Source organism: Talaromyces rugulosus, chromosome IV (genome assembly GCF_013368755.1).
Source record: "Talaromyces rugulosus chromosome IV, complete sequence".
NCBI classification, from domain to species: Eukaryota; Fungi; Ascomycota; class Eurotiomycetes; order Eurotiales; family Trichocomaceae; genus Talaromyces; species Talaromyces rugulosus.
In genome coordinates this window covers 1,779,644-1,802,874 of record NC_049564.1, presented here as the reverse complement: position 1 = coordinate 1,802,874, position 23,231 = coordinate 1,779,644, and the positions used below count along the sequence as shown (strand labels likewise).

Sequence of the window (23,231 nt, the reverse complement as noted above, 5' to 3'; positions counted from 1 at the left end):
GTATCAAAAAAAAAGTTATGACAACACCCAGCAAAATGAATGACTGGGAAGTCATGTATTCCCTAACATCGGGGTCGAAGATTAAATACTAAGAATTAAGCGCACGGATAAATTGCGAAAGGTCTTTGATTTTTGTTCCAAATATCAAATTCTCAAATTTCCGCGCGTTCAGGGTATAAAACAAGTTATAATAAATCAGATTATCCATCAATGAGAAGACAAGATCGGCCGGGCATGAAGACCGGGACACATCGAGTCGATTCGCGTGGCGCGGGCTTATATCTTGTCGTAGGTATAATCAAGAGCAACAGAAGTAAAAATGTTGGGTCGTGCGAACTTAAAGGTTGAATGCGAGAGCAGCAGCGGCACCAATGACCACGGTCAAGGCGGACATCTCAAAGCGGCCAGCAGCACCGACGAAAGGAGCCGGTGGAGTGCTGGGGGGCACAGTCGAGGGTCTAGGGACAACTCCAGTGGGCTGAGCTGGGCCGTTAGGTTGAGCTGGGCCGTTAGGCTTGGGGGTTGGGACCAAGGTCGAGCTGGCCTCACATGGGCAGACAGTAACGACGCTGGTGTAGCTGACCACGAGGGTGGAGGAACCGGATACTGCGACAGAGCTGGATCCAGGGGCGTTGGGTGGGATGCCAGTGGTGGCAGGGCCGTTAGGACCAGGGTTACCGGTTCCGATAGCAACACCGGTAGGAGTGCCAGAGGCAGGACCGTTGGGAATTGAGGCACCTGTGCCAGTAGCGGTGCCGGTAACAGCACCAGTAGCAGTGCCAGTAGCAATGCCAGTGGCGGTACCAGTAGCAGTAGCAGTGGCAGTAGCAGTGCCGGTGGCAATACCAGGAGCAGTACCAGTGGCAGTAGCGGTAGCGGTAGCGGTAGCAGTAGCAGTAGCAGTACCGGTGGCAGTGGCAGTAGCGGTAGCAGTGGCAGTGTTGCCATCATCGCCAGTCGAGTTGCAGTCAGCCTCACCCAGGACAGCAAGGCAAAGATTGATGGGGATGTTGATGAGGCCGCCGGAGCTGCTGCTCGACTGCTGGCAGTGGGCCTCGCCCAAGACAGCCAAGCAGACGTTGATAGGAACGTTGATAAGAGAGCCCTGGTCGCTGGAAGCTTGGTGGGCCTGGTCACACTTGACCTGGCCGAGAGCTGCGACACAGGCGTTCAAGGGCACGTTGATCAATCCACCGGAGCTGCTGTCGCTGCTTGCCTGGTTGCAAGAAGCTTTGCCGAGAATGCCAGCGCAGAGACCGATGGGGACGCTGATGAGATCCTTAGAAGAAGCAGAAGAGGAAGCAGCAGAGGAAGTAGAAGCCTGCTGGGCCTGGTTACACTTGGCCTGGCCGAGAACTGCGGCACAGGCATCCACAGGAATGTTGATCAATCCATCGGAGTTGGTGTTGCTGTTCAACTGGTTGCAAGAAGCTTCGCCGAGAATGCCAGCGCAGAGGTTGACGGGCAGGCTGATGAGGTTCTGGGCGGAAACCGAAGCCGCGAGGGCAAAGGTGGTGGCGACGGTAGAAGTCTTCATGTTGATTGATGGTAAAGAAAAAAGACGGAGGGTCCTTTGTGTAAGAGTTGGATGATTTGAAAGGTGTGGGTTGAAAGAACGGATGTTAGATATAGCAAGAAAGAGTGATTGCTGATATCAACGACGGTCAAGACTCAAGGGGGTGACTGGAAGCCTGGGAAACTTGGCGAACTTGAATTAGAGAAGGAAGAGAAACAACGAAGGCAGACGGGAGAGCATGGTGTTTTGTAGTCAGGCCCTCGGATACCCCTGGGAGGCCTGTCTGAATTAACCTTCATACTCCGTCCACGGCGCTAGCTGTCTAGGAACGGTGGGTTCACATCCGACTGTGTTAAATTAGGCCCTCTTTCTAGCCTCCACTGACCAGTACGGATCCTTGGCCAGCTGAGCAGGGATGCATATTCCAGGAACGCGCCGGTCTAGCCTCCACTGCCCTCCAGTCTGGCCGGGCTATGACTCGGGATATTACTATTCCATTCTGCATGCTGTTCCGGTCGAACTGGTCACAAATGTTATCTAGCATTTTTAGCCGGACTTTATTACCGAATATAGATTCGGAGTCACACACGTTAACGCTCATTATTGCTGTCAAAATGACCATGCCATCCATATCACACGAGCGAACCCTGTCCGCATGGACATCATGCTGCTGATCTTTTCAGTTTGCGTCTGTTTGACAGCTTGAAGGGTTTTGAAAGGCAAGAAACTTGGCTCAAGAAATGACCAAAGCTCGACAAGAGGCATCTGTGCTCATCCGCTTTGGTGGCCGGACGAGCGATCCGCCGTCCGGTCAGAAAACGCCAACAAACTCTCCGAGACGAGCCATCCCCAATCCGAACTATCTGGTCGGCGATCAGCAGGGGAAATTAACCATTTTGTTGCGGCTGGCGTCGCCGAACAGGGCTTTGATGTTGTTCCGTGGGGGAAGGCCCACATGGCTTGATAAATATACAAAATTATTGAATGCGCTTGTCCCGAATTCGTATGGGCGGGCGTTATACAGCTGGCCTAAAATATTGACGATACTTCACCGCTGGCACGCTTTCTCGTTCCTGGCTTGGCACGACTCATAATTGAGACACTATAGGAGACACTATAGACTTTTTGTCTTCCCCTTGTCTCTCTCGAGTTTCGGAGGGTTGTGTTTGGCGTCAAAAAACAGGCCACTTTTAGGCCAAACAGATCGCCTTATTTAAAAGACGGGGCTGCCCTCGCGATGGCGATGGATGAGGTTAGTACGTACGTAGCTATATAAGTTTAACGTGCTTGCTGCAGCCTGCCATATCATGATTCATGGCTCCAGACGTTTCGATACTGACTGGATTCTATTGTTTTTCGCATGCTTGTGCGTGCATCCGTGGAACTCCGGTTAGATAGTCCGCGTATTTGTGAGTCGTCAATGTTGGGAGGTAGACGTAAGGCGTTCCCAAGTATCCGTGGCGTATCTACTATCTAGAAGATACAGGCGCCTCTGTTGTTAGTCTGAAACATGCGTCTACGCTATTTGCGTGGCTGGTCATCATGATTGAAGGCTGCAACATGATACATGCTGAATGTCAAGTTGAGTTGGAGGCCTCAGGCCAAGTCTCAGACTGGGTGAAAAATCATGCGGGATGCCTCGGCGGGCCGCAAAATTGTCCGAACGGATAAGCGAATCTTGGCTTCTTAGGCCGCTCCCAGGTTGGCCTTAGTATGCAATGCGGGGGCTCTGTTACTAACTTACTGCGCATCGCAATCTCATAGTAGCAGTAAGGCCCCGCCGTAAGTAGCCGATCTTAATTGTCTTAATTGGCGTGTGGCTATTTTGGACCTTCAGAGCAGTCGCTGCAGTTGCAAGTACACAAACTAAATTTCGATAAATAATGATTGCCGATTCGGATGGGAAGAATAGAGCTGTGTATGTTCCTCCTTTTTTCCCTCTCTGCTTTTTCCGACACCATTCTGCATTCCAACTTGGAGTTGGCTCTCATTGGACTCAGGGAGCCACCTGTGATATCGTATAGCGTAATTTCCAGCTCCGAGTCGGTTAGCGCCACGTACGCGCCGCTTCGCCGGCATCCGGACGTTGTCTGAATCACGGTTGTTTTGGTTTTGTCTTATTTTTCTTTTTCGCCCTGCTCCATTAACTCATTGGCATTAGTACTCAACACTAGTTAGAATTCAGGAGTCGTGATGGTCCGGTGGCTTGCGTTGGTCAAAGCCTAGACTCTGCCACCCCTAATACGAGAAAGTGATCCGTAATCTGCGTACTGACTCCCACAAGAAAGTCATTAATTATGGAGCACAGCTGAAAAGGAACTCAGTTATCCGTATTCCAAATAGAATAGTCGCTTGCTCGACTTCAACTCGGCAAAAGAGAGCCCAAGACCAGATTGTGCAGTGGTAGGACTGGCCGACTTTGGGCAGGGAGTGATATGATGGACGCTACCCACTTTCCTACCTTGGGTACTCCGTATGTAGTATGTACGAGTATCGTTCCAGACCTCAGGACTCAGCGCTCCCGTCTCTGGATTTCTGATCCAGTCAACTCTAAGAGTAGTGGGCCCCATTCAGCCTTTAGTGATACTGTGATAGGCATGGTTAATTTTGAGAAGTGCTGTTTGCCGAGGCGAGCCGTGATATGTTGTGGATCACAGTCGATCAGTTGCAGGGCTAGGGCAGTGCGAGAAAACTCTGGTTTTGAAATACCAAGTTTCATGAAGCGATGTAGGAGCATCCTCCATGCCTATAAACTTGATCAATTGAAATGATAGTGATGCAGCAATTGCTGTATTCCATTGTGATATTAGTGCGACATACCCAACGGTCAATGAAGAGGCTAATCACGTCCAGGATTCCGGCATGGGACAAGTAAGTGGAGTTGACCTGTCAGCAAAGAGATTATTGATTCAGGCTGGCCAGTGCCTGCCTGGCTGAGCTCTGGAACCTGTCTTTGAGGGAATATTAATACTGTCAGGGTGTGATTGGTTGCGTAGCAGCTAGCCTGAATATGAGTGCTAACCCACACATATTGACCTTGGCATCAGTGTTGAGGACTCGAGATGGCTGTATCCCTCGGCAACAGGCCGTATGTTCGCTGTGACTAAAACAACGATCAAGTTAGTGATTGCATCATATCAGGTCCTCATAGATGGGGTGATAAATTGACCTACGGGAAACGTCGTCAGCGGTCCCGTTCGTGCCTTCCTAATAAGAGAGACCATCGAATCACGTGGATTCCAGCAACCTTTGCCTCCTTGTCCAGTCGATTACTTTCTATATTCAAGTTTGCATACTTTTCGTCCTCTTTATGGACGGGGTGGACATGATTTTATTATGAGACTCACTTTTACGAAGCTCAACGCCCCTACAAAAAGACCTCTTTATATATACAAGCAACAGAAAAACAGGTGAAGTGTTTATCAATGGATGCTCAGAAAGACAGCAAGCTAGTGCTCAAAAACAGCCTATGGATACTAACACAAGTCAACGACAATAGGATAATTAGTAACATTGAACCGATGGCCTTTACATTCGTCTTGGTCACTTGGACTAGTCGGCCGCTGCTTCACTCGCAACATCTGATCCGGAATCCGTGCCCTCTATCTCACACCTTGCGATAAAATAACGAATAAACGCTTTATGTGGGCATATATACGAGCTCGATTGTGGATTTCCGCATACTGCTTCTCCACGATCCTGCTGACTTCCAACCCCAACCACTGCCAGTCAACCCGCTGGTCACCAATTCCCTTGTGTATTTCATAGAAACACTCTGGGATTCGCTTCCTCCAGTATACAGACGGGAATCTCCATCGAGTTGCCAGAAGAAAAGCGCGAAAGTCTTTCTCGTCGTCGATATGGTTGGCAATCATTTGCTGGGTCTCCACTTGGAGCTTGTAAAAAGCTCCGCCAGATATTCTAAAGCCGGCTGCTGATCTTATGTCGGGCATCAAGAGTTTTGGTTCGCGGACTTCTCGATTAAGAGCGGCGTTGGTGACATTCCCCAACATAGGGATATGAAAGGGATTGACGGTGGCTTCTTTGAAGCGCCTCTGTAACCACATCGTGTTTCTTCCCGCGCGAATTATGAGCTTGGTATGCTCTTCTCGCTTCTCCGTCATCTCGTCGTGCACGGCGATCATGAACAGATCCAGATTATTGTTCATTACCTGGTAGTCATCATCGACCTGCTCCAACATGATCCAACACACCTCGTGAAAAACCCAGCCCACATTTGCCTCTGAGGTATCGTATGAATCAATATGTGGTTTTTCAATCCGGATGAATTCGTCCTCTGGCCATGTTTTATTTCGATTGAGGACCACTGATTCCATCTCCTTGGGCACTGGGAGTGACCCTGTCTCGTCTATATCGGCGTCACTGTAACGATAGCTCGCTCCTGATATGAAGGGAGGTTGTCTTCCTAACTTGACCACTATTGAAAAAATTTGTTAGACTTCCAATTACACCACCGACAGGTATGACAAAAACAAATCACAGAAATCACGTCTTACCAGCTCTATATCCTGACTGCCAATGAAATTGTTCTTTTATTAATTTCTCTCGAAAATCATCCACTGAAACTCGTTTGAACTGCTCATCTTCAGTCCAACCTGGAAAGTTCCCAGGGAATCTGCTCGCCCCGGGAACAATCAGACCACCGCATATGCCGCAGCAAGGCCTATTTGGATGGTCCCAGGATTCAAACATTCCAAGTTCCTTCGTCTCGATCAATTGATGAAACCGTATAAGACGACTGAGTCTAAAATCAGTTCATGAGCTCAACAGTTTGTCGTATAACAATAAAAATCATTGTTATGAAGGTAGCGACAGACAGTCAGAGGGAAAATGGTAAATGTTTCATCTGGCTTTCGGTCTCCCAAGACGGTAGTTTCCGTGTCTATACGGACTCTTTGTAGTCGATTTCTTGTTTTCCTGGGAACGACCCTATTAAAACCTACTCTGTTTCAGTACCTTACATTTCTTTCATTTGATACGGTATGTAAATCGACAAAGGAAGCGGTCTTCAACAATTAGCCATTCTTTAATCCTTTCAATTTTGGCATGGCTTCTTTCTACCGGCAAGTATTATAAATCATTTTCATTATCAAATCTTCAACTCGCTCTCGTGATTTTCAAAGAATTCGTACTGCTCCTGCCTAAAATCATGATGTCCACGATGATGGCAGAATTGCTGAAATCCACCATCTTTTGCACCGTACCCCATTGTGGCCAATCCGCATACCCAGAGTCGACGCTGGGATCTAGGTGATGCACAAAAGAGAAGTAATACCACCCAGCACCGCTGGTGCTCCTCCTCTCACTCTAGAACTCGCCTCCCTCCACCTCAAAACTTGATAGTTATATGGAGAAGTGGGGCGTGTATATCCTTACGGCGCGCTAACCCCATTAAAGAAATATCCATGCCTGAGGAATCAACCACCAAACAAAGGACACAACAGTCTCAAACGAGCACCTCTATTTCAAACAACCACAAACCCGCGAAGACATCTACATGAACCATTACATATACACAACTTGAAACTGCATCCAATAACATACTCAGAGGCACATCAAGATGGCAGGGCCCGAACAGCCCGACCCCGCCAACATCGCCAAAATATTGCTATCAAGGCACGACCTCGAGCTTGTCTCCTGCACAACCCTCCAAACGCTCTGGGCCGGCTACGGAAAAATCAGCGCCATAACCGCCCGAGCAACAACCGATGAAGCCGCGATATATGTAAGCAAACTATGTGGTCTGGAGCCGCGCGGCGCAGGATCAACCTACCCGCTCATCTTGAAACTCATCTCGCCGCCGCCCAGCCAAGAGGGCGCGGAGGAGGAGGGACACCTGCGAAAAATGCTGAGCTACAAGGTGGAGCAGTATTTTTATAGTGATGCTGTTCCGTTGCTTGGAGATGAGGTTTCTGTTGCGAAGCTTCTTGCTTCGACGCGGGGTGATGATGAATTGGCCGGATCTGGGTTGATAGCTACAATTATGGTTGATTTGAGGCCTGCATTTCCTGTTACGGGTGGGAAGAGGAGTGTCCTTGATTCGGTTCAAGTCCACGCGGCGTTGGAGTGGTTGGCTGGGTTTCATCGTCGCTCTTGGGCGTTGGTGTCTGGTGATCTTAAGGAGTATATCTTGCCTCCGTTTGAGGAATTGGCACGGAGAAGGAGGACTGGTGGTGGTGGGACGGGACTTTGGCTTAATGGAGGTTATACGTATCTTACTACACGGTGGACAGAGTATCTTTGGCTGTCCGAGAGCGACTCGGAGTGGAGAGATGCGCTGTGCTCCTTGATGCCCGAGGCGGATATACGGGTGAGTGTTGCCATGGTTGTTGCGTTGTTCTTGATGCCTTGTGGCAGAGCGATAGAATCTTATATCCATGGTGATGTCAAGTCGGAGAATCTGTTCACAACACGTGATGGAGACCGGGTCGTGTTTTTCGATTTTCAGTATGTTGGGTTGGGTCTAGGAGTCTGTGACCTGGCGAAGCTGTTTACTTGTTCCGTCCCTATGCACATGCTTATCGAGACTGAGGTCCTGCCTAAGAAGTTGAGTATGTGCGAGGGTGAGAAAGTCCTGTTGCAGCGGTATCATACCAGTCTGGTACAGCATAAAGATCCCGGATTCTATCCGTGGGATGAATTCATACGACATTGGGAGACTGCGCTAGTGGATTGGTGTAGATTCCAGGCTTCTTGGGGATTTTGGGGCAATACAGAGTGGCTTGAAGCTCGTGTGAGGTCAATATTAGATGACCAAGAATGGAGAGATTGGCTGCTGAAGAGTGTCGACCTTGGTGACATTGGAAAGATTGCGATATTAAGGTGATTTGGATAGACTTAGACTTTACAAGCGCAAATATACATATGTAACGATTCTATACAGTCTACAACATTTGAATCCACTGATCAACCAGTTGACCTCTGGCCGACATCTGGATTGTTCAAGTTGATGTCAACTGCAATACCGGTTTTTGGGAGAACGGGGATACCGTTCAGCAACGTCGCGGCAACGTTGACAGGCTTGGTAACAGTCATACAACCAAAAAGTGGTATTAATACCGTTACATTATTGATACGTTATATAAACCCGCAACGTATCTAATTTCAATACGTTACCAATTTTTGCAACGTATCAAAATCTTGATACGTTTTGAACTTTGCAACCATCCTGCAACCATACAATTCATATAGAGAACCAATGGAGGCCGATTTTTTGAATTGATAGACCCACAAAACAAATCGGACGCGTCGACACGTTTACCCCAGAGAGTCGGCCCATGTAAATATATATATCAACACCACTAGTTGACAGATATTTATATATATATATATCCCCCCCCCCACCCCCTACCTCAGGCCTCACTAATCAATGCGCGCAGGCAGGCCTCGCTGCAGCTTCCTCAGTACGTTACCAGCCCCCCTATATGGCTTCACGAACCGGCAGGGTGCTCGCAGGCCTGCAAATTTCCCGAGTACGCTGTTATATTGGTCTTGCAGGGCTTGGTGCAGGCCTCGCTGCGGCTTCTCAATTTGAAATTAGAATACCAAAAATACAAGCGGCTTCTATTTGAATTATAATTAATTTGTAACGTATCAAGAAATATAGATGTATCAAATTCTGCAACGTAAAAAGTGGTTTGCAACCGTTTCGTACTTTGCAACGTCACCACATTGCCGATACGTCGCTAAAAGTCACTACACTTAGAAAATTGGATACACAGTGACATTTGCAACGTTCATGCTTGTGTAGTTTCCTTGATACGTGCAAACCCACACAACGTCGCCGCAACGTTGCTGAACGGTATTCGCATTTTCCGGTATTGCATGGTATTCAAATGGTTCCAGTTGGAAACTCCACACCCAAGGCAAGCACTACAGCCACAAACCCTAATTATAAATTTCTATGCGTTGACCCGCTCACTCTCCGACACCTTGACCTAGAAAAGTTTAGTAATACCAATAAATAACATACTTAAATATAAACTTAATAACTGATGGAACGATTCCGTCGACCATCCATCTCTCGCCTCCACAAAGCAATTCACTACGGGATGGGATTGAGTTCCGAATTCGAGCCACTGCGCCTCTCGCCTTTTGTGGCGTATATTAGAACATAACACATCATAAAGTATCATAACTCTAGCCACAGATTGGTTATTTATACAGCGGCGGTAGAGTCCCATCCAAGAGAAGAAAAGCTTTTTGCTAGTTTAACTTTGATCGCAGATTTAGCATCGTTTGATCTCTTTTAAAGCCTTGGAGAGTCTACAGTTTCAAAAAAACTTCATTCATATACTAAAACTCAAAAATGGTTCGCTCGCGTTCGTCTTCTCCCAACCCTGCCAACCAGGAGCGGGGATACAAAGCGTATGCATATTTTTACCTTCAATCACTGGGTGATAAACAAGATGCTAATCCAAGAATAGGGCACTCCATAACCCTCGTGTATCTCAGTCAGCAAAGGACCACGCCCAGCAAGTGCTAGAGGGTCAATTCAACGAAGTTCCCGCAAACCCTCCCAGCGAGGAAGAGCAGGTTGGCAAATACGGTTCGCAGTCTGTGCAGACTAGCAGAGGCGATCAGGCAAGTAGGACCAATGTTGTCCGTGGATTGAAAGCGTAAGTTTTCGCCCCTAAACGGTTATTGACATGGGTATGAAAAAGAAGTGTTGGTGTTGACTTTGAGTGAATCGCACAGCGCAACCCATAACCAGCAAAACACCGACTTTGGAAGAGCCCAGGCTCGTTCCAAGCTGGAGGATATGGGCCAGAATCCCGACGAATAATTGCAGACCATCTCGTGTTTGGGTGGATGTCCCCTCTTATCAAGATAAAAGAGTTTCACTATTGTCAAGACCTAACGTGTGTTTAGGGCGTCTGGTTTGCATTTGTAAAATATTGCTCGCTGTTCGTTGAAGAGATGTCTTTGATTGTATAGATTGTGGAAGAGGATATCTATAGATCAAAAATAGAATCAGATTACGTATCGCTATAGAATGCACCGCCAGCGCCGTTAGAAATATGCAGGCTCCAATTACCTTACCCTTTTTTCCTCTCGGTGGCTGCCATTCGCCATTTCATGAAAATATTGGCGAATGGAAACAGTATAATAGACACGGCAATCCAGGTAAACAAAACGGCAAAATCCACCCCAATACTTGATTTCGTACCGAACAAGATGGTGCGGGAACCATTTACGACTAGATATCGAATTAGCACATAATCTGTAAAAATAGCCATGGAATTAACATACGTCGAAATAAAGGCCATGCGCGCCCCCATTGATAAAAGTCGGACGCTACCTCAAGGCTATAAAATGACGTCGCCACATTCGTGATCACCCAAAAGATCAACCATAGCGAGGCATAAGGCATACCAAGAAGCATGGCCATGTTTTCACATGGAAGTCCAAGGGCCGTCATTCCGACAAAATTCAGCATCCAGTACACAACAAACGAGCCTTTTCTGTATGAATTAGGATTGAGGGCTCCGGTTTCATGTGGGACCGGATTATTTGAGAAGGGAATTTGGAAGGCAAGCGAGATGAGAGAATAGCACAAGGAGAGGAAAAAATAAGCCAGGATACTGGAAACAATACGCCAAAGCAAGAGTTGCCATATGCGCACAGGCGGATGTCCTTTGAGCTGGAAGAAAAGGGAATGGATCGGCATGAGGAAGGAGAAGCTGAAGAAGGAAATGATGATAAGATAAATCAAGCCGATTGAGACCGAGGGCACGGCAACTGGCGGAGTGAAAGGACGAAGGTCGATTAGGGAGAACCCTACAGCAGGGTTGACTGCTTGTGGGGTGCGGAACACATCTTGTGTCGATGCGTTCCGGCTTAGGATTGTAGCCCACTCAATGCCGAAATTGCTTACTACTGGAAGTAGAGTGTCTAACAAAGCCGGCAGGATATAAGTAGACACGGTTGTTTGATCTCGCGCAGTGTTGTATATCACTTGGGTGGCTCCAGTGGGGTCATAGGACGAGTTTCCATCATTTACCGCGGCCTTGAGAAGGGTAGTCGCGTTCGAATTGATGATAATGGCAACGTACGCATCCTCATTGTATATTCCCTGGCGCACGCGCATCGGGTCATGATCAAAGTCAGCTGCAGGTTTGACTGTCCATCCCAAGTTGTCAACCTGGGCTGGTTTTAGATGTGTAAATTCATTCGTCACGAACGGACCGATGATCGGCGAAGTGATGTTGTAAGGTGCAACTTGACTGTCAAAATCGACGATCCAGACGGTCAGTCTGTCGAGACGCGAGTAAACCGTGTATAGCACTCCCCAATATAGCGATAAAATCCCGACTATGAAGGCCCCTAGGCCGAAGACTATATATTTCCTGGTTAGGCATTGTATCGCAGAAATACTAGGCCACTCACTCGTTATCAACCATACTCGGTAGGCTCGCATCCGAGTGCTTTTCAGATCGGGATGGAATATGCCAACTGTCTCTTGAGAGCTCGTTTGAGACGAGCGGTCTCCATTCTCAGTATCTTTCTTGAGGTTCTCGATCCCTCCTGCGAGCTGACGATCCCTTTCCTCTCGGCCGCCTGTAGAGGGTGTTGGGGAAGTCATAGTTGGGCATACCACCAATGAACGAGAAGGTTCTTGAGATACGAAAAGAAAAGAAAAAGGACTCCGGTTTACGCCTGGGAACAAAACAACATTGACTTTCATATATTTGTCTCGAGCAAGATGCTTGCGGATGCAATGTCTCCGTCATTGTGGGGCAGAGCGCATGCGGGACAACGGTGCGTGGTGTTAGGGCTGGCTCCCAATGGCGCGGAGTGGAACTGGGCAGTAGAGGCACGCAGTGCGTGGTGTTAGTGAAGCTTTACGAATCAAAACAAAGTCGATAAGACCAATAGTAATAAAGGCAAGATATGTTATAAATAGCACGATCCGCATTGTGTTTATTGCCGTAACTATGTTGCCATTATGCGATAGACTGCTATGCTGCAGATATTTTTGGCGCCTCTCGATCTGCATAGCCAATCTCAGCTTGTGCTTCACCATCGAAGATCGATATCCATTTCGCCAGTGATTCTTTAAAAACAGCTACCAGTAGCAATTGAATATGAGAACTCGACTCGTCTCCTCATTGAGCCGTTCCCACAAACTCCGATGGATTTGGCGGTACATTGCTTGGTGTTTCTGGAATGGATGAACGCGGCCGCGATGTGTGTGTGGAATGAGCCCACCGTGGCAGCACAGTAAGTAGGTGTAGAGCGACGTTACGCGAGCCATCTGGCCGCAAATTGTCACCCATTAAACCAACACCTTAGCAATGCATATGGCCGCGAGTGGTGTATCAGTTGGCCAGGCGTCGTGTGCTTGCAACAGACAGGTAAACCACACACTCTGTGCTAGAACACAACCCAAGTAAGAAGAAAGGAGTAAAAAGAGAAGAGGGCAGAGGGAAGTCGCGGTCTTGTCATGTGATCCCTCAAGATGCTCTCCTCCTTCCTCCTTCCTCCTTCCCGTTGTAGGCCTCACTCATTCACTCCTCTATCGTTTTTGTTGCCAAATGGCAAATCTTAGCTATCAGGCGCACGCCTTTTGTCAACATCGATGTCCATGGCGCAATATGCAGAGGATAGAGCAATGGACGGACATGCAGCAACGCAGTCAGCATCACACATCGACGACGCACAGTGATGCCGATCCGCTTGCTCCGTGGCGCGTTAGAAGCATGTCCGGCATTACCGAAACCGCAACGATCCTTGTAGTTTGCTAACATTAGCCACTATAGTATGTCCTGTTAATGGGGGGTTTTTTTTTCGATAATCGGTTCATTGAACGAGATCATTACTGCTACCTGGTAGCAGGCCTAATTGGCTCACCGAACGCGACCCTTGACAGGTCGGCTAAATTTCGCTGCTAGTCCAGCCCCGACACGCTGGTTGAGTTCGTCAATGCACACTGCATGGTATGGCCTCCAAAATCGACTAGCGTTCCCAGAGCAGAACGGACTGGAAGAAGAAAAGAAAGCATTATGCAGGGTAACGCTATGATTGGTCTGGCAGCTTTCCAGTTCCCCTGCGGCGCGATAATGCAGCTGTGATTTAAATCCACTAATCACAAGAACCGGACACGCTGGTGGTAGAGTGTGGAAATTACCCTCCGTCCAAGCCGACAAAAGTGCCGAGGTGGAGATAACGAGTCTATTTTATGCTGTCAACCGACGCTAGCTGCTTGATAGTCGGGCTGCAAACCGTCTTCCAAGGTCGTACCGGCGTGTCAGGTCCTCAGAGGGGATCGATCCGATTCAAGCGGTGAGTATCAACTTGAAAGGTCGAATACTTTTTACAGCACGTCAGTCAGACTATCTCATCGAACCCACAGCGCTCGAGGCGGAAATTTGCCTAACTGGACCGACCCGTGTCATCATGTACGACCGCGTCGTTCGACTCCGAAGAACGCATTCATTATTTGAGCCGTTGTTAATACTACTTCCTTTTAAGAACCAAAAGAGGTCAACATAGTCCGCATTAGTTTGAATTGGCGGGATCGGGGCGACATGGGAGCGTTCCGAGCACCAATGAAGGCACGCAGGTCATTAATCTCGTTTCCATCCTCCGGGTTTTGGTGTGCCGCATCGAATGAAAGGTGTCATCAAGCTTTGCAGAAGTCATGGCCTGTTGAGTGTGCATACAGACTGCATTTTACATGTTGACTGGCAGCTTTGACCTCAATTGTTCTAAGGAGTTCTCGAACTGTCCAATCAAGGGGCGAAAAGCGACCAGGACCGCTGGGCCAGGCCACAGGTATTATCAATCACTTCTGAGGAATAATTGATATTGCAGGCAGTGTTGGCTCACCTTGAGCAAGCGGTGAGAAGTGAACTAGCCTCCGCTTACCTGCGGGTTGTCGCTCGCACGCAACTAGTTAATTATTATGACTGATACTAACAAGTTCCAACGGGCACCAAGTTTCATTATCTGTGGTGGATTATCTCCCATAACATAGTCCGGCAGCTTAGCCGAGCCGCTATACAAGGTATCCCAGTCTGAGTGATCGTCCTGGCTGTTTCACATTGCGCCTTCTATAAGCCATCGTGCTTTCCAAACTTCACGGGGCAAAATCTAGGATGTTGGCGGTTTGCTAGTCATGCTAGTCTCTCGGAGTCAATCAACCGTGGTCCGTTTGAAACTGGCTCGGGAATGCGGTCCGTCGCTAGTCCAGCGGCAAGCACCTTGTGGGTTTCGCTCGTAAAAAACGGGTTGTCATCGTGGTGGGTTCCATAGCGCACAAATTGCGATTTTAATAACGTTATCGATGAACACCAAGGCGCATGCGAGGTGTCGAATCTCGATGGCTTGAGGACGGCCCATCTGACGGAGAAACACCGAGGACTATGGCTGATATGAGCAATGATGGAGAAAGCCCGGGTGCTACCCCGGCCGTTCCAAACTTTCGCAAAGGATAACGACAATAATCCGCCCGCTCATTTCCCATTTGGCACTCAGGTGCAATAAAGTTTTCCAGGACAAAGGCCTGTTGCGAATCGCCATCCCGGCGGGGAGGCTAGCGAATTCCAACGGCATTCCACGGCCCACATCTCATAACGTGGGCAGGGATGGTGATTGTCTGATAACAACTGCACTCTTTTCGTTTCGAAGGAGCTTATAACGCATCAGCATGCGCTATTGACAGGGATATGGCCACCAATCAGGCCCCTGCATATTTGCATGTTCCTTTATCTCTCGATGGCGTTATCATCATCCCGGAACAGCGGTATATTATCTCGTGCTTTGATCCGGTATCGCTCATGCAGGCCGTCGCTGCTGTGTCGCTGTGATGAAATTTGAAATTACCATCTCAACAGTCATGACCACTAGCTCTGACACGCAAACCTCGGGATAGTCGCAAGGGCTTTGGGACATGTCGTAATTGCTCCGATTTGTGGCTCCTCTCTACCACTTGCAGACGGTTTCTGTAGGGTTGGTCGTCATAGTTGTGCTGACCGCCATTTTCATCGATCAACAAGGGAGAGGCTACTCTCCATGTGATATGGTCGATACCATTGATTTCTCCCTCTGTGCTCCCTCGTGTGCGCGAAACTAGCAGATTGTCCGTCTGGATATACCCCTCTAGTATAAGCCGCGCTGCAGCTGCTGGCAGCACACCATCCGGATGAATGCAAGTGGGAAAAGCAGTGCTGCTGGTGGGTTGCTGATTGGCCTTGAGTGGGGAGATCTTTTTGCTTGGTGAGAACAATAATACAGTTCCCCTAAAATATGCTCTGGGTCCCTTGAGGGATTTATAGTCCCTCTGAGCGCGTCACAAGACTGTGCTCGATCGCTTTTTTTTTTTTCTTTTTCATTTTTCGCGCGGTAACCTCGCCAGCTTACTTTATTATTTTCTACCCATCCCACCCCCCTCCCCTTCGGTGAACCACTCACAAGACCAACAGCCCTGTCATACCATGTCCGAAACAGTCACGCTTACCAAGGCTGAGAAGCCGATAAGCTATGATATCAATATTCCTTACGTCACAGTCTCTCCTGACCTGGAAGGCAATGTCAAATACCCCAAATATTTGCCTAGCTGGGACAAAGTGTGGTTCGACCCGCTGCGTCCGTTTGACTATGAGGACCCCGCCCTGCGCGTGCAGGACAAGTCCAAGCCAAATTTGCTGGTGTCCGGGACCAAGGTGACGGACATCCAGCCCTGTATGGGCAGCATTGTCGAAGGTGTGCAATTGAACAATCTGTCCGATGCCGCCAAAGATGAGCTCGCCCTCCTCATTGCCGAGCGCAAAGTGGTTGCGTTTCCAGAACAGGACTTGATCGATGCCGGGCCTGAAGAGCAGTACAATTTTATGCGCCACTTCGGCAAACCGAACTACCAGCCCATCTCAGGGTCCATGAAGGACTACCCTGGCTTCCACATCATCCACCGTGACGGCAATGCGGATGAGATCAACCGATTTTTGGAACAGCGAACCACGACCACGCTGTGGCACCAGGATGTCAGCTATGAGATCCAGCCGCCGGCCTATGTCTTGCTGGGTCTACTGCAGGGACCCGATGTTGGTGGAGACACGGTCTTTGCCGCGACAGACGCCGCATACAAGTGAGTTATTTTAGTCGCTTCCCATCAGCCACTAAATGTTGGTTCCCCAAGCTAATTTTTGCTTTTTCCCCCCGTACCTGCAGGCGCCTATCCCCCACGTTCCAATCGTTTATCGATGGACTCCAGGCCGTTCATTCGTCGTCCAGGATGATCAACCATGCCCGAATGACGGGTGGATTGGTGCGCAAAGACCCGGTCGAGACGGTGCATCCGCTTGTGCGCGTGCACCCCGTGACGGGCGAGAAATGCCTGTTCATCAATGGCGAGTTCATCACGAAGATCCAGGGCCTGAAGGAGCCCGAGTTCCGAGTGCTGCAGGATTTCCTCATGCAGCACATGATCACCGGCCATGATTTTCAGGCTCGTGTTCGGTGGCAGCCGCGCACGATTGTCATGTTTGACAATCGCTCGACGATGCGTAAGTCGAATCATTGGCACTAACACTAATTTCTCGGCTCGTAGGCTAATTATACGTTCAGACTCTGCTGTTGTCGACTATCTTGACGACGAAAACGGTGCCAAACCCCGGCACATTTTCCGACTTTGTGCTCTCGGCGAGAAGCCTGTTCCAGTGGGCTCCGAGGCCAAAAAGTGATTTTTCTTTTGCCATCAAGGCTGCGAAATTTTGAATTAATATCGGGATAGACTAGGCACGGCGTTTTGACTTTTTTTTTCAGTTTTCGTTTTTCGTTTTTCGTTTTATTATTTATATCGGGATTGGGGTGATCAACTACTATATAGACTGGATTAGACTGACGCTCGTTTCGTTATCTCGGTATTGGGAAGGAGATTAATCTAAATAATGAGGTTTATTTCTGATGGGATATAATCTGTCCGTGACAAACATTGAAATGCGTAAATGCCTAAATCTATTATTTAGGGACTGTCAGGGGATCATTTTGGTCACCGAGTATGTGTGTTTGTGGCTGATAGGGCTAGGTTAGGATCATGTGATTGATCGACACATTGTTTAGTGGAATGAGCGAGTATGAAAACGTTTTGCTTTCTGAAATATATTTAATCGTTAATAAATTGTTGTGTTCATGGGATATAATAAAGTACACAAAAGAAGGAAAAAAGATAAAAACAACAAGTAATATATCACAAAGGTACCGTCACTTGCTCAAGTACCAGACCATTTTCTATCAAACATTGGTATTTCCACTGTGATTTTTTTGGGCATGTATGCCACAAAAACAAAAGCCACGTCTAGGCCATGGCACCAAACAGAGCCGAGCAGAACAGGAGAGCCAAAACACCCACGCCGCCGGTCGACACCTTGGCAACGGGGACAGCAGCTCCGGTGGTCGTCGACGCAGTGGCGCTCGTGCCTGTAGCGGTCCCAGTACCGGAAGTCGTGGCAGTGCCGGTCGTCGTCGTTGTCGCCGCAGTGCCAGTTGCGGTGCTGCCAGAGCTTCCAGTGCTGGTAGCAGTGCCCGTGCCCGTACCCGTACCAGTAGCCGTCGCGGTCTGGGGCTTGTTGCAGTAGACGCTGTTGCCCGTGAAGCCGTTCGAGTACAGGCACTTGGACAGTTCGCCGACGTCCTTGCCCTGAGCGAGGCAGTATGAGGCGCAACCACCGTCAATGCTCACGATGTCGGCGTCGCCGCAGCATTGCTTCATGATCTTGTCTGAGATGTCCGAGTGTACGGCACCGCAGGCGGCGTCCTGGGTGGGGATTTCGTAGGTGACGGCGCACGAGTGTGTTGGGATGGAGGCGGTGGCCGTGGTGGAAACCACCGAGGAGAGGGAGGTGGTGACGGCAGACATGTTGTTGATTGTTGTTGATTGTATTATTGACTGGTTGAACGAGTTTGTAGGAAGATGAAGAGGAAAAAGACGTGACAACTGTGGATGAGAAGAAGTGAGAGAGAGAGAGAGAGAGAGAGAGAGAGAGACAAGCAGGAAGGAGCGAAATATTAAATACGAGTCATTGTTGGCAGTTACTGAAATCTGAAATCATGTCTCACTCCGTCTTCTATATTTACCTGCGCACCGACATCCGCAGCCAATCACTGTGACTCTTCAGTGCCACATGAGGTAATTAGTGGGGCAGCGATGGAGCCTCTAGTGAAACAGCGGAAATCCGGGGTCAGCAGAATCTGACGTGTATTACCGGATTACTATGTGTTCTCTAGTATTCTATTGTATTGTGCGGTATTACCGTTACCCTGGCTCCGATCCTTTTCTAAGCCGCCGATCAAATCAGCAGCAATCCGTTACTATCTGACTAGTCGCAAATAGTATCCGATCACGGTTGCACTGACAAGTTGACAACTCATGGCATTCAGGGATTTAGGGGTCAAGTCAATTCACTCTTATTTCCTGCAAGTAGATTTTAATCCCCAGGTAATTTATTCCTTATCAATGGCCATAGATTGTGCTTAGTTATGCTTGCGGAGTTGTGACTAAGTTTGTCGCTTTTCCGCCAGTGATGACGACACTATTTGTGACTGACCGTGGGTATAAATTGACCAAAACCTCAACTCATCCAGTGAATAGTTTATAAAAAACTTCAATTACATAAACATATATTAGTGTCAATTGTTAATATGAGCAAAGTCGGAGTATTCCCCGCGTCTGGCGGCCTTGGAGGCAGCACAGTGCAGCATCTTCTCCCGCTCGTCCCTGCGTCAAACCTCGTCTTCATCGCTCGCAACCCCGACAAACTCGCTGCCGAGAGTCGCCAGGGGGCAGTCGTGCGTCGCGCTGACTATGACGACCCGTCGACGTTGGAGCGCGTCTTTGAAGGAATTGGCGCGCTGTTTTTGATTTCCTATGCCTCTTGCGAGCACGAACACCGATCCAAGGTGCGCTTTTGATCTACACAGAATGAATACAAGTAGGGGAGGGGGGTAACTGACCACCACCTTTCTCATCCAGGCTCACCGCATAGCTATCGATGCCGCTATTCGTAGTGGCGTCAAGCACATCTTCTACTCCTCTCTCGCCTTCGGCGGAAACCTCCGCAAAGAGTCGGAAGCCCTGGTGATGCAAGCGCATCTCGATACCGAAGCTTACCTGGACGAACTCGCCCGAAGCCCAGCTCACCCCAACTTCACGTATACAGTTATTCGCGAGGGCCTGTACTCGGAATCCTTCCCCATCTACACTGCATTCTTCGATCCTGCGGCACCCGTCGACGAGATCAAGATCCCGCACGACGGGTCTGGACCAGGCGTCGCATGGGTAAAGCGCGATGAGCTCGGTGAAGCTACGGCCAAGATCATTGCCACTTATGTGCATAACCCGCTGGCGTTTCCATATCTCAACAAGACGTTGTTGTTGACGGGGCCCAAGGTGTTGACGCTCGCGGAGGTGGTCGGAATCCTGGGGAAGATCATTGGCAAGTCGGATATCAAGATCAAGAAAGTTTCTGTCGACGAGTACACGGCACAACCACAAAACCCAGCAAACCTGACCTATCATGGCGAGGACCTGAGCAAGAAGTGGGCGACTGCATGGCCGGCTATTGCGAATGGCGAGTGCAGTGTTGTGACGCCGCTGCTGAGAGATACACTGGGACGAGAACCGGAGGATGTCGAGACGACGCTTAGAAAACTGCTTGCATAATGAGCTGTCTGTGTGTAGTTGCTAGCGAACTGCGGTGGTCACTTCAATCAATTTCTGACTCTTGAGACCTGCCTGTATCACTGAGTAATGTTGTGTTGTATTTTCTGCGATCCCACTTTGTCAAGAGGCACCTGCCAGATTCAGAGTAAAATTCCAAGACCGATACGAGAGAATATATGGATCGATGCAACAAGCTTATCAAATAGTAATGCACTGCGACATGATCGCCATGGTGCTAACTCGCTTGGCGCGGGCAAAGATTGGGGAGCCCGTCTTGGGTTGCGCCGAGGCTGAAACCGCTGCTGCCTCGTTCTTTCCTTCGGCGGTTGGGCTTCTTCACCACATTCTCCCATTAACTTCACTCTTTGACTTTCTCTCTCTCTCTATTTAATTTCACAGCAGCTCAACGCTTCAACGTGTCAATACAGCTCAATTCCAGCGACAACTCTTCTCCGACGCAGGCCTGGCCCCTAGTTAAATTCTCGCCCGATTATTGTTGGCGATCTGTGCCTGCAGTGCTCCACTGGGCGCCGCTTGGCCCCTTGGCTTTCCAGGGGCGATGGCTTCCTACTGGCCAGCCACTGCTTTTGAATCCATCGATTGCGGCGATGCTCGTGAAGCAGTGAAACACTGACAGTAGTACTGGAGATGGCAGCACGCGATCCTGTGCGAATTGCCAGCAATGCCTTGGCGCAAGCCAGATGCTACTTAATCCCAGAGACGCCCGCGACCCCCGGAGCCAACATGCCAGTCAGCACCTTGACCCCAACAAGCCATCATGTTCGGTCGTGATATCCTCTCCGTCGCAGCCCTGTCGCTGTTGGCCTCGTCGGCTGCCGGCGAGGTCCTCGAAAAACTACGGATGACTCCAAACGGTACGTCACACTGCCTTCTTTGTCTACATTCATCGTGTTTACTGACGACCGACATGTCTATATAGGCTGGAAATACACTAGCAATGCCGCAAGTGCCCAGAAGATCCGCCTCCAGATCGCCCTCCAGCAAAATGACGCCGCCGGTTTCGAGCAGACCGTCCTGGACATGTCCACTCCCGGAAACCCCAAGTATGGACAACACTTCCAGTCTCACGAGGCGATGAAGGAGATGCTGCTCCCCTCGAGCCAGGCCGTTGAGTCGGTCGTCAGCTGGCTGCAGTCCGCTGGCGTGACTGATATTGTCCAGGACGCCGACTGGGTCGACTTCACAACCACCGTCGGTGTCGCCAATGAGCTGCTCGATACCCAGTTCCAGTGGTACACCAGCGAGGAGCGCCGAGTGCGCACCCTCCGCACTCTGCAATACTCGGTCCCTGACGATGTTGCGGACCACATCTACATGATCCAGCCCACCACCCGCTTCGGCGCGGTCAATGCTATGCACTCCACCTCTCGCGCCAAGGAGCTCACAGGCAGTCGCCTCAGCGCTCTCCAGGGCCACCGTGCTGGTATCAAGACCGGCGGTGCTAGCGACCAGTGCGGTACCATTGTGACTCCCACCTGTTTGAAGAAGCAGTACGGAATCGGCAACTACACGGCTGACGCCAAGAGCGGCAGCAAGATTGCCTTTTCCAGTTACCTCAAGGAATATGCTCGCTATTCTGACCTCGCACTTTTCGAGAAGAAATTTGCTCCTTGGGCCGCTGGACAGAACTTCTCCGTGATTGAATTCAACGGCGGAAAGAACGAGCAGAATGATGACACCGATGACAGCGGCGAGGCCAATTTGGATCTCCAGTACATCTTGGGCCTGGCAGCTCCCCTCCCCATCACCGAATTCTCGACTGGCGGCCTTGGAAAATTGGTTCCTGACATCAACGAGCCCGACGAGTCCCAAAACCAGAACGAGCCCTACCTCGAGTTCTTGAAGGGTGTCTTGAAGTTGTCTAACGACGAATTGCCTCAGGTCATCTCAACCTCGTACGGCGAGGACGAGCAGACGATCCCCCCGAAGTATGCTCAAACCGTCTGCGACTTGTACAAGCAACTTGGTAGCCGTGGTGTCTCGGTCATCTTCTCTTCCGGCGACTCGGGTGTCGGCGCGGGATGTGTCACCAACGACGGCAAGAACACCACTCACTTTATGCCTCAATTCCCGGCTTCCTGCCCATGGGTCACCTCGGTCGGTGCTACTCAGGACTGGAACGAGACAGCCGCGGCGTTTTCATCCGGTGGATTCTCCGACTTCTGGGCCCGTCCCTCGTGGCAGGACGATGCTGTCAAGGGCTACTTGGCATCCGGACTGGCTGACAAGTTCAAGGGAATCTTCAATGAATCTGGCCGTGGATTCCCTGACGTGTCTGCGCAGGGTGTCAACTTTGCTGTCTACGACAAGGGCAGCATTGGTGAGTTCGAGGGCACCTCTGCCTCTGGACCGGCTTTTGCCGCCATCATTGCTCTTCTGAACGATGCTCGTCTGCGCGCTGGCAAGTCTACCCTTGGTTTCTTGAACCCTTGGATCTACAGCAAGGCCTACGCTGGTCTCAACGACGTGACCACTGGAGGCAGCAGCGGCTGCAATGGTTTCTCCCGCTTCAACGGATCCGAGCTCCCTGGCGGCGCAGTCATCGACGGCGCCAGCTGGCAGGCCACCACCGGCTGGGACCCTGTCACCGGCCACGGCACGCCCAACTTCCCCAAGCTCAAGGAGCTTGCTCTTGCGGCTTAGGCCGATATGCCGGACGGATAGGGGGTTTGAATGAGTTCTGATAGCAGTCATGTTGTGTATATACATTCAGGCTGTGAGCCTAGGTTAATTCAAGTCAATACTAGTCAATACTTGCTTATTTTACCATGTCTATGGTTGTAGATGTAGGTACACGCAGACTGTAATCTTCCAGATTTTTCCCGGCCATGTGCGTGACAGCATCGCCCTCTTTAGCCGGGCAGATGCAACCCGTGGTATAATAATTTCCCAATATCAACTATGCCGCATACTCGCTAGCGCCGCAACCCTTATTAACCGGGCTCCCCGTGGAGTCAGCCTGCAGTGCGGGGTTAGCCCGCGCGCCTTCCCCGGTCAGGAAGGAAAGCCTTC

General features: G+C 49.8%; 9 protein-coding genes across 9 annotated transcripts; 5 read left to right on the top strand and 4 right to left on the bottom strand.

Moving 5' to 3' along the window:
• Window positions 1–337: 337 nt before the first annotated feature.
• TRUGW13939_07412 (uncharacterized protein) lies at window positions 338–1,537 on the bottom strand (the record flags this gene model as incomplete). Its single annotated transcript, XM_035490553.1, has 1 exon — window positions 338–1,537. The coding sequence occupies one exon, from the start codon at window positions 1,535–1,537 to the stop codon at window positions 338–340; it is 1,200 nt and encodes a 399-aa protein (XP_035346446.1).
• Window positions 1,538–5,118: 3,581 nt separating this feature from the next.
• TRUGW13939_07411 (uncharacterized protein) lies at window positions 5,119–6,229 on the bottom strand (the record flags this gene model as incomplete). The annotated part of the gene is made up of 2 exons (XM_035490552.1): window positions 5,119–5,954; window positions 6,034–6,229. The coding sequence occupies 2 exons, from the start codon at window positions 6,227–6,229 to the stop codon at window positions 5,119–5,121; spliced, it is 1,032 nt and encodes a 343-aa protein (XP_035346445.1).
• An 868-nt stretch (window positions 6,230–7,097) lies between these two features.
• TRUGW13939_07410 (uncharacterized protein) lies at window positions 7,098–8,363 on the top strand (the record flags this gene model as incomplete). Its single annotated transcript, XM_035490551.1, has 1 exon — window positions 7,098–8,363. One exon carries the CDS (start codon window positions 7,098–7,100, stop codon window positions 8,361–8,363), a length of 1,266 nt encoding a protein of 421 aa, XP_035346444.1.
• A 1,482-nt stretch (window positions 8,364–9,845) lies between these two features.
• Window positions 9,846–10,322, top strand: TRUGW13939_07409 (uncharacterized protein; the record flags this gene model as incomplete). The annotated part of the gene is made up of 3 exons (XM_035490550.1): window positions 9,846–9,904; window positions 9,964–10,155; window positions 10,235–10,322. 3 exons carry the CDS (start codon window positions 9,846–9,848, stop codon window positions 10,320–10,322), a joined length of 339 nt encoding a protein of 112 aa, XP_035346443.1.
• A 253-nt stretch (window positions 10,323–10,575) lies between these two features.
• TRUGW13939_07408 (uncharacterized protein) lies at window positions 10,576–12,122 on the bottom strand (the record flags this gene model as incomplete). The annotated part of the gene is made up of 3 exons (XM_035490549.1): window positions 10,576–10,736; window positions 10,790–11,875; window positions 11,927–12,122. The coding sequence occupies 3 exons, from the start codon at window positions 12,120–12,122 to the stop codon at window positions 10,576–10,578; spliced, it is 1,443 nt and encodes a 480-aa protein (XP_035346442.1).
• Window positions 12,123–15,975: 3,853 nt separating this feature from the next.
• TRUGW13939_07407 (uncharacterized protein) lies at window positions 15,976–17,220 on the top strand (the record flags this gene model as incomplete). Its single annotated transcript, XM_035490548.1, has 3 exons — window positions 15,976–16,625; window positions 16,709–17,043; window positions 17,105–17,220. The coding sequence occupies 3 exons, from the start codon at window positions 15,976–15,978 to the stop codon at window positions 17,218–17,220; spliced, it is 1,101 nt and encodes a 366-aa protein (XP_035346441.1).
• Window positions 17,221–17,834: 614 nt separating this feature from the next.
• Window positions 17,835–18,395, bottom strand: TRUGW13939_07406 (uncharacterized protein; the record flags this gene model as incomplete). Its single annotated transcript, XM_035490547.1, has 1 exon — window positions 17,835–18,395. The coding sequence occupies one exon, from the start codon at window positions 18,393–18,395 to the stop codon at window positions 17,835–17,837; it is 561 nt and encodes a 186-aa protein (XP_035346440.1).
• Window positions 18,396–19,177: 782 nt separating this feature from the next.
• Window positions 19,178–20,198, top strand: TRUGW13939_07405 (uncharacterized protein; the record flags this gene model as incomplete). The annotated part of the gene is made up of 2 exons (XM_035490546.1): window positions 19,178–19,435; window positions 19,509–20,198. The coding sequence occupies 2 exons, from the start codon at window positions 19,178–19,180 to the stop codon at window positions 20,196–20,198; spliced, it is 948 nt and encodes a 315-aa protein (XP_035346439.1).
• Window positions 20,199–20,976: 778 nt separating this feature from the next.
• On the top strand, window positions 20,977–22,862 carry TRUGW13939_07404 (uncharacterized protein; the record flags this gene model as incomplete). Its single annotated transcript, XM_035490545.1, has 2 exons — window positions 20,977–21,073; window positions 21,139–22,862. 2 exons carry the CDS (start codon window positions 20,977–20,979, stop codon window positions 22,860–22,862), a joined length of 1,821 nt encoding a protein of 606 aa, XP_035346438.1.
• Between the last annotated feature and the right edge of the window lie 369 nt (window positions 22,863–23,231).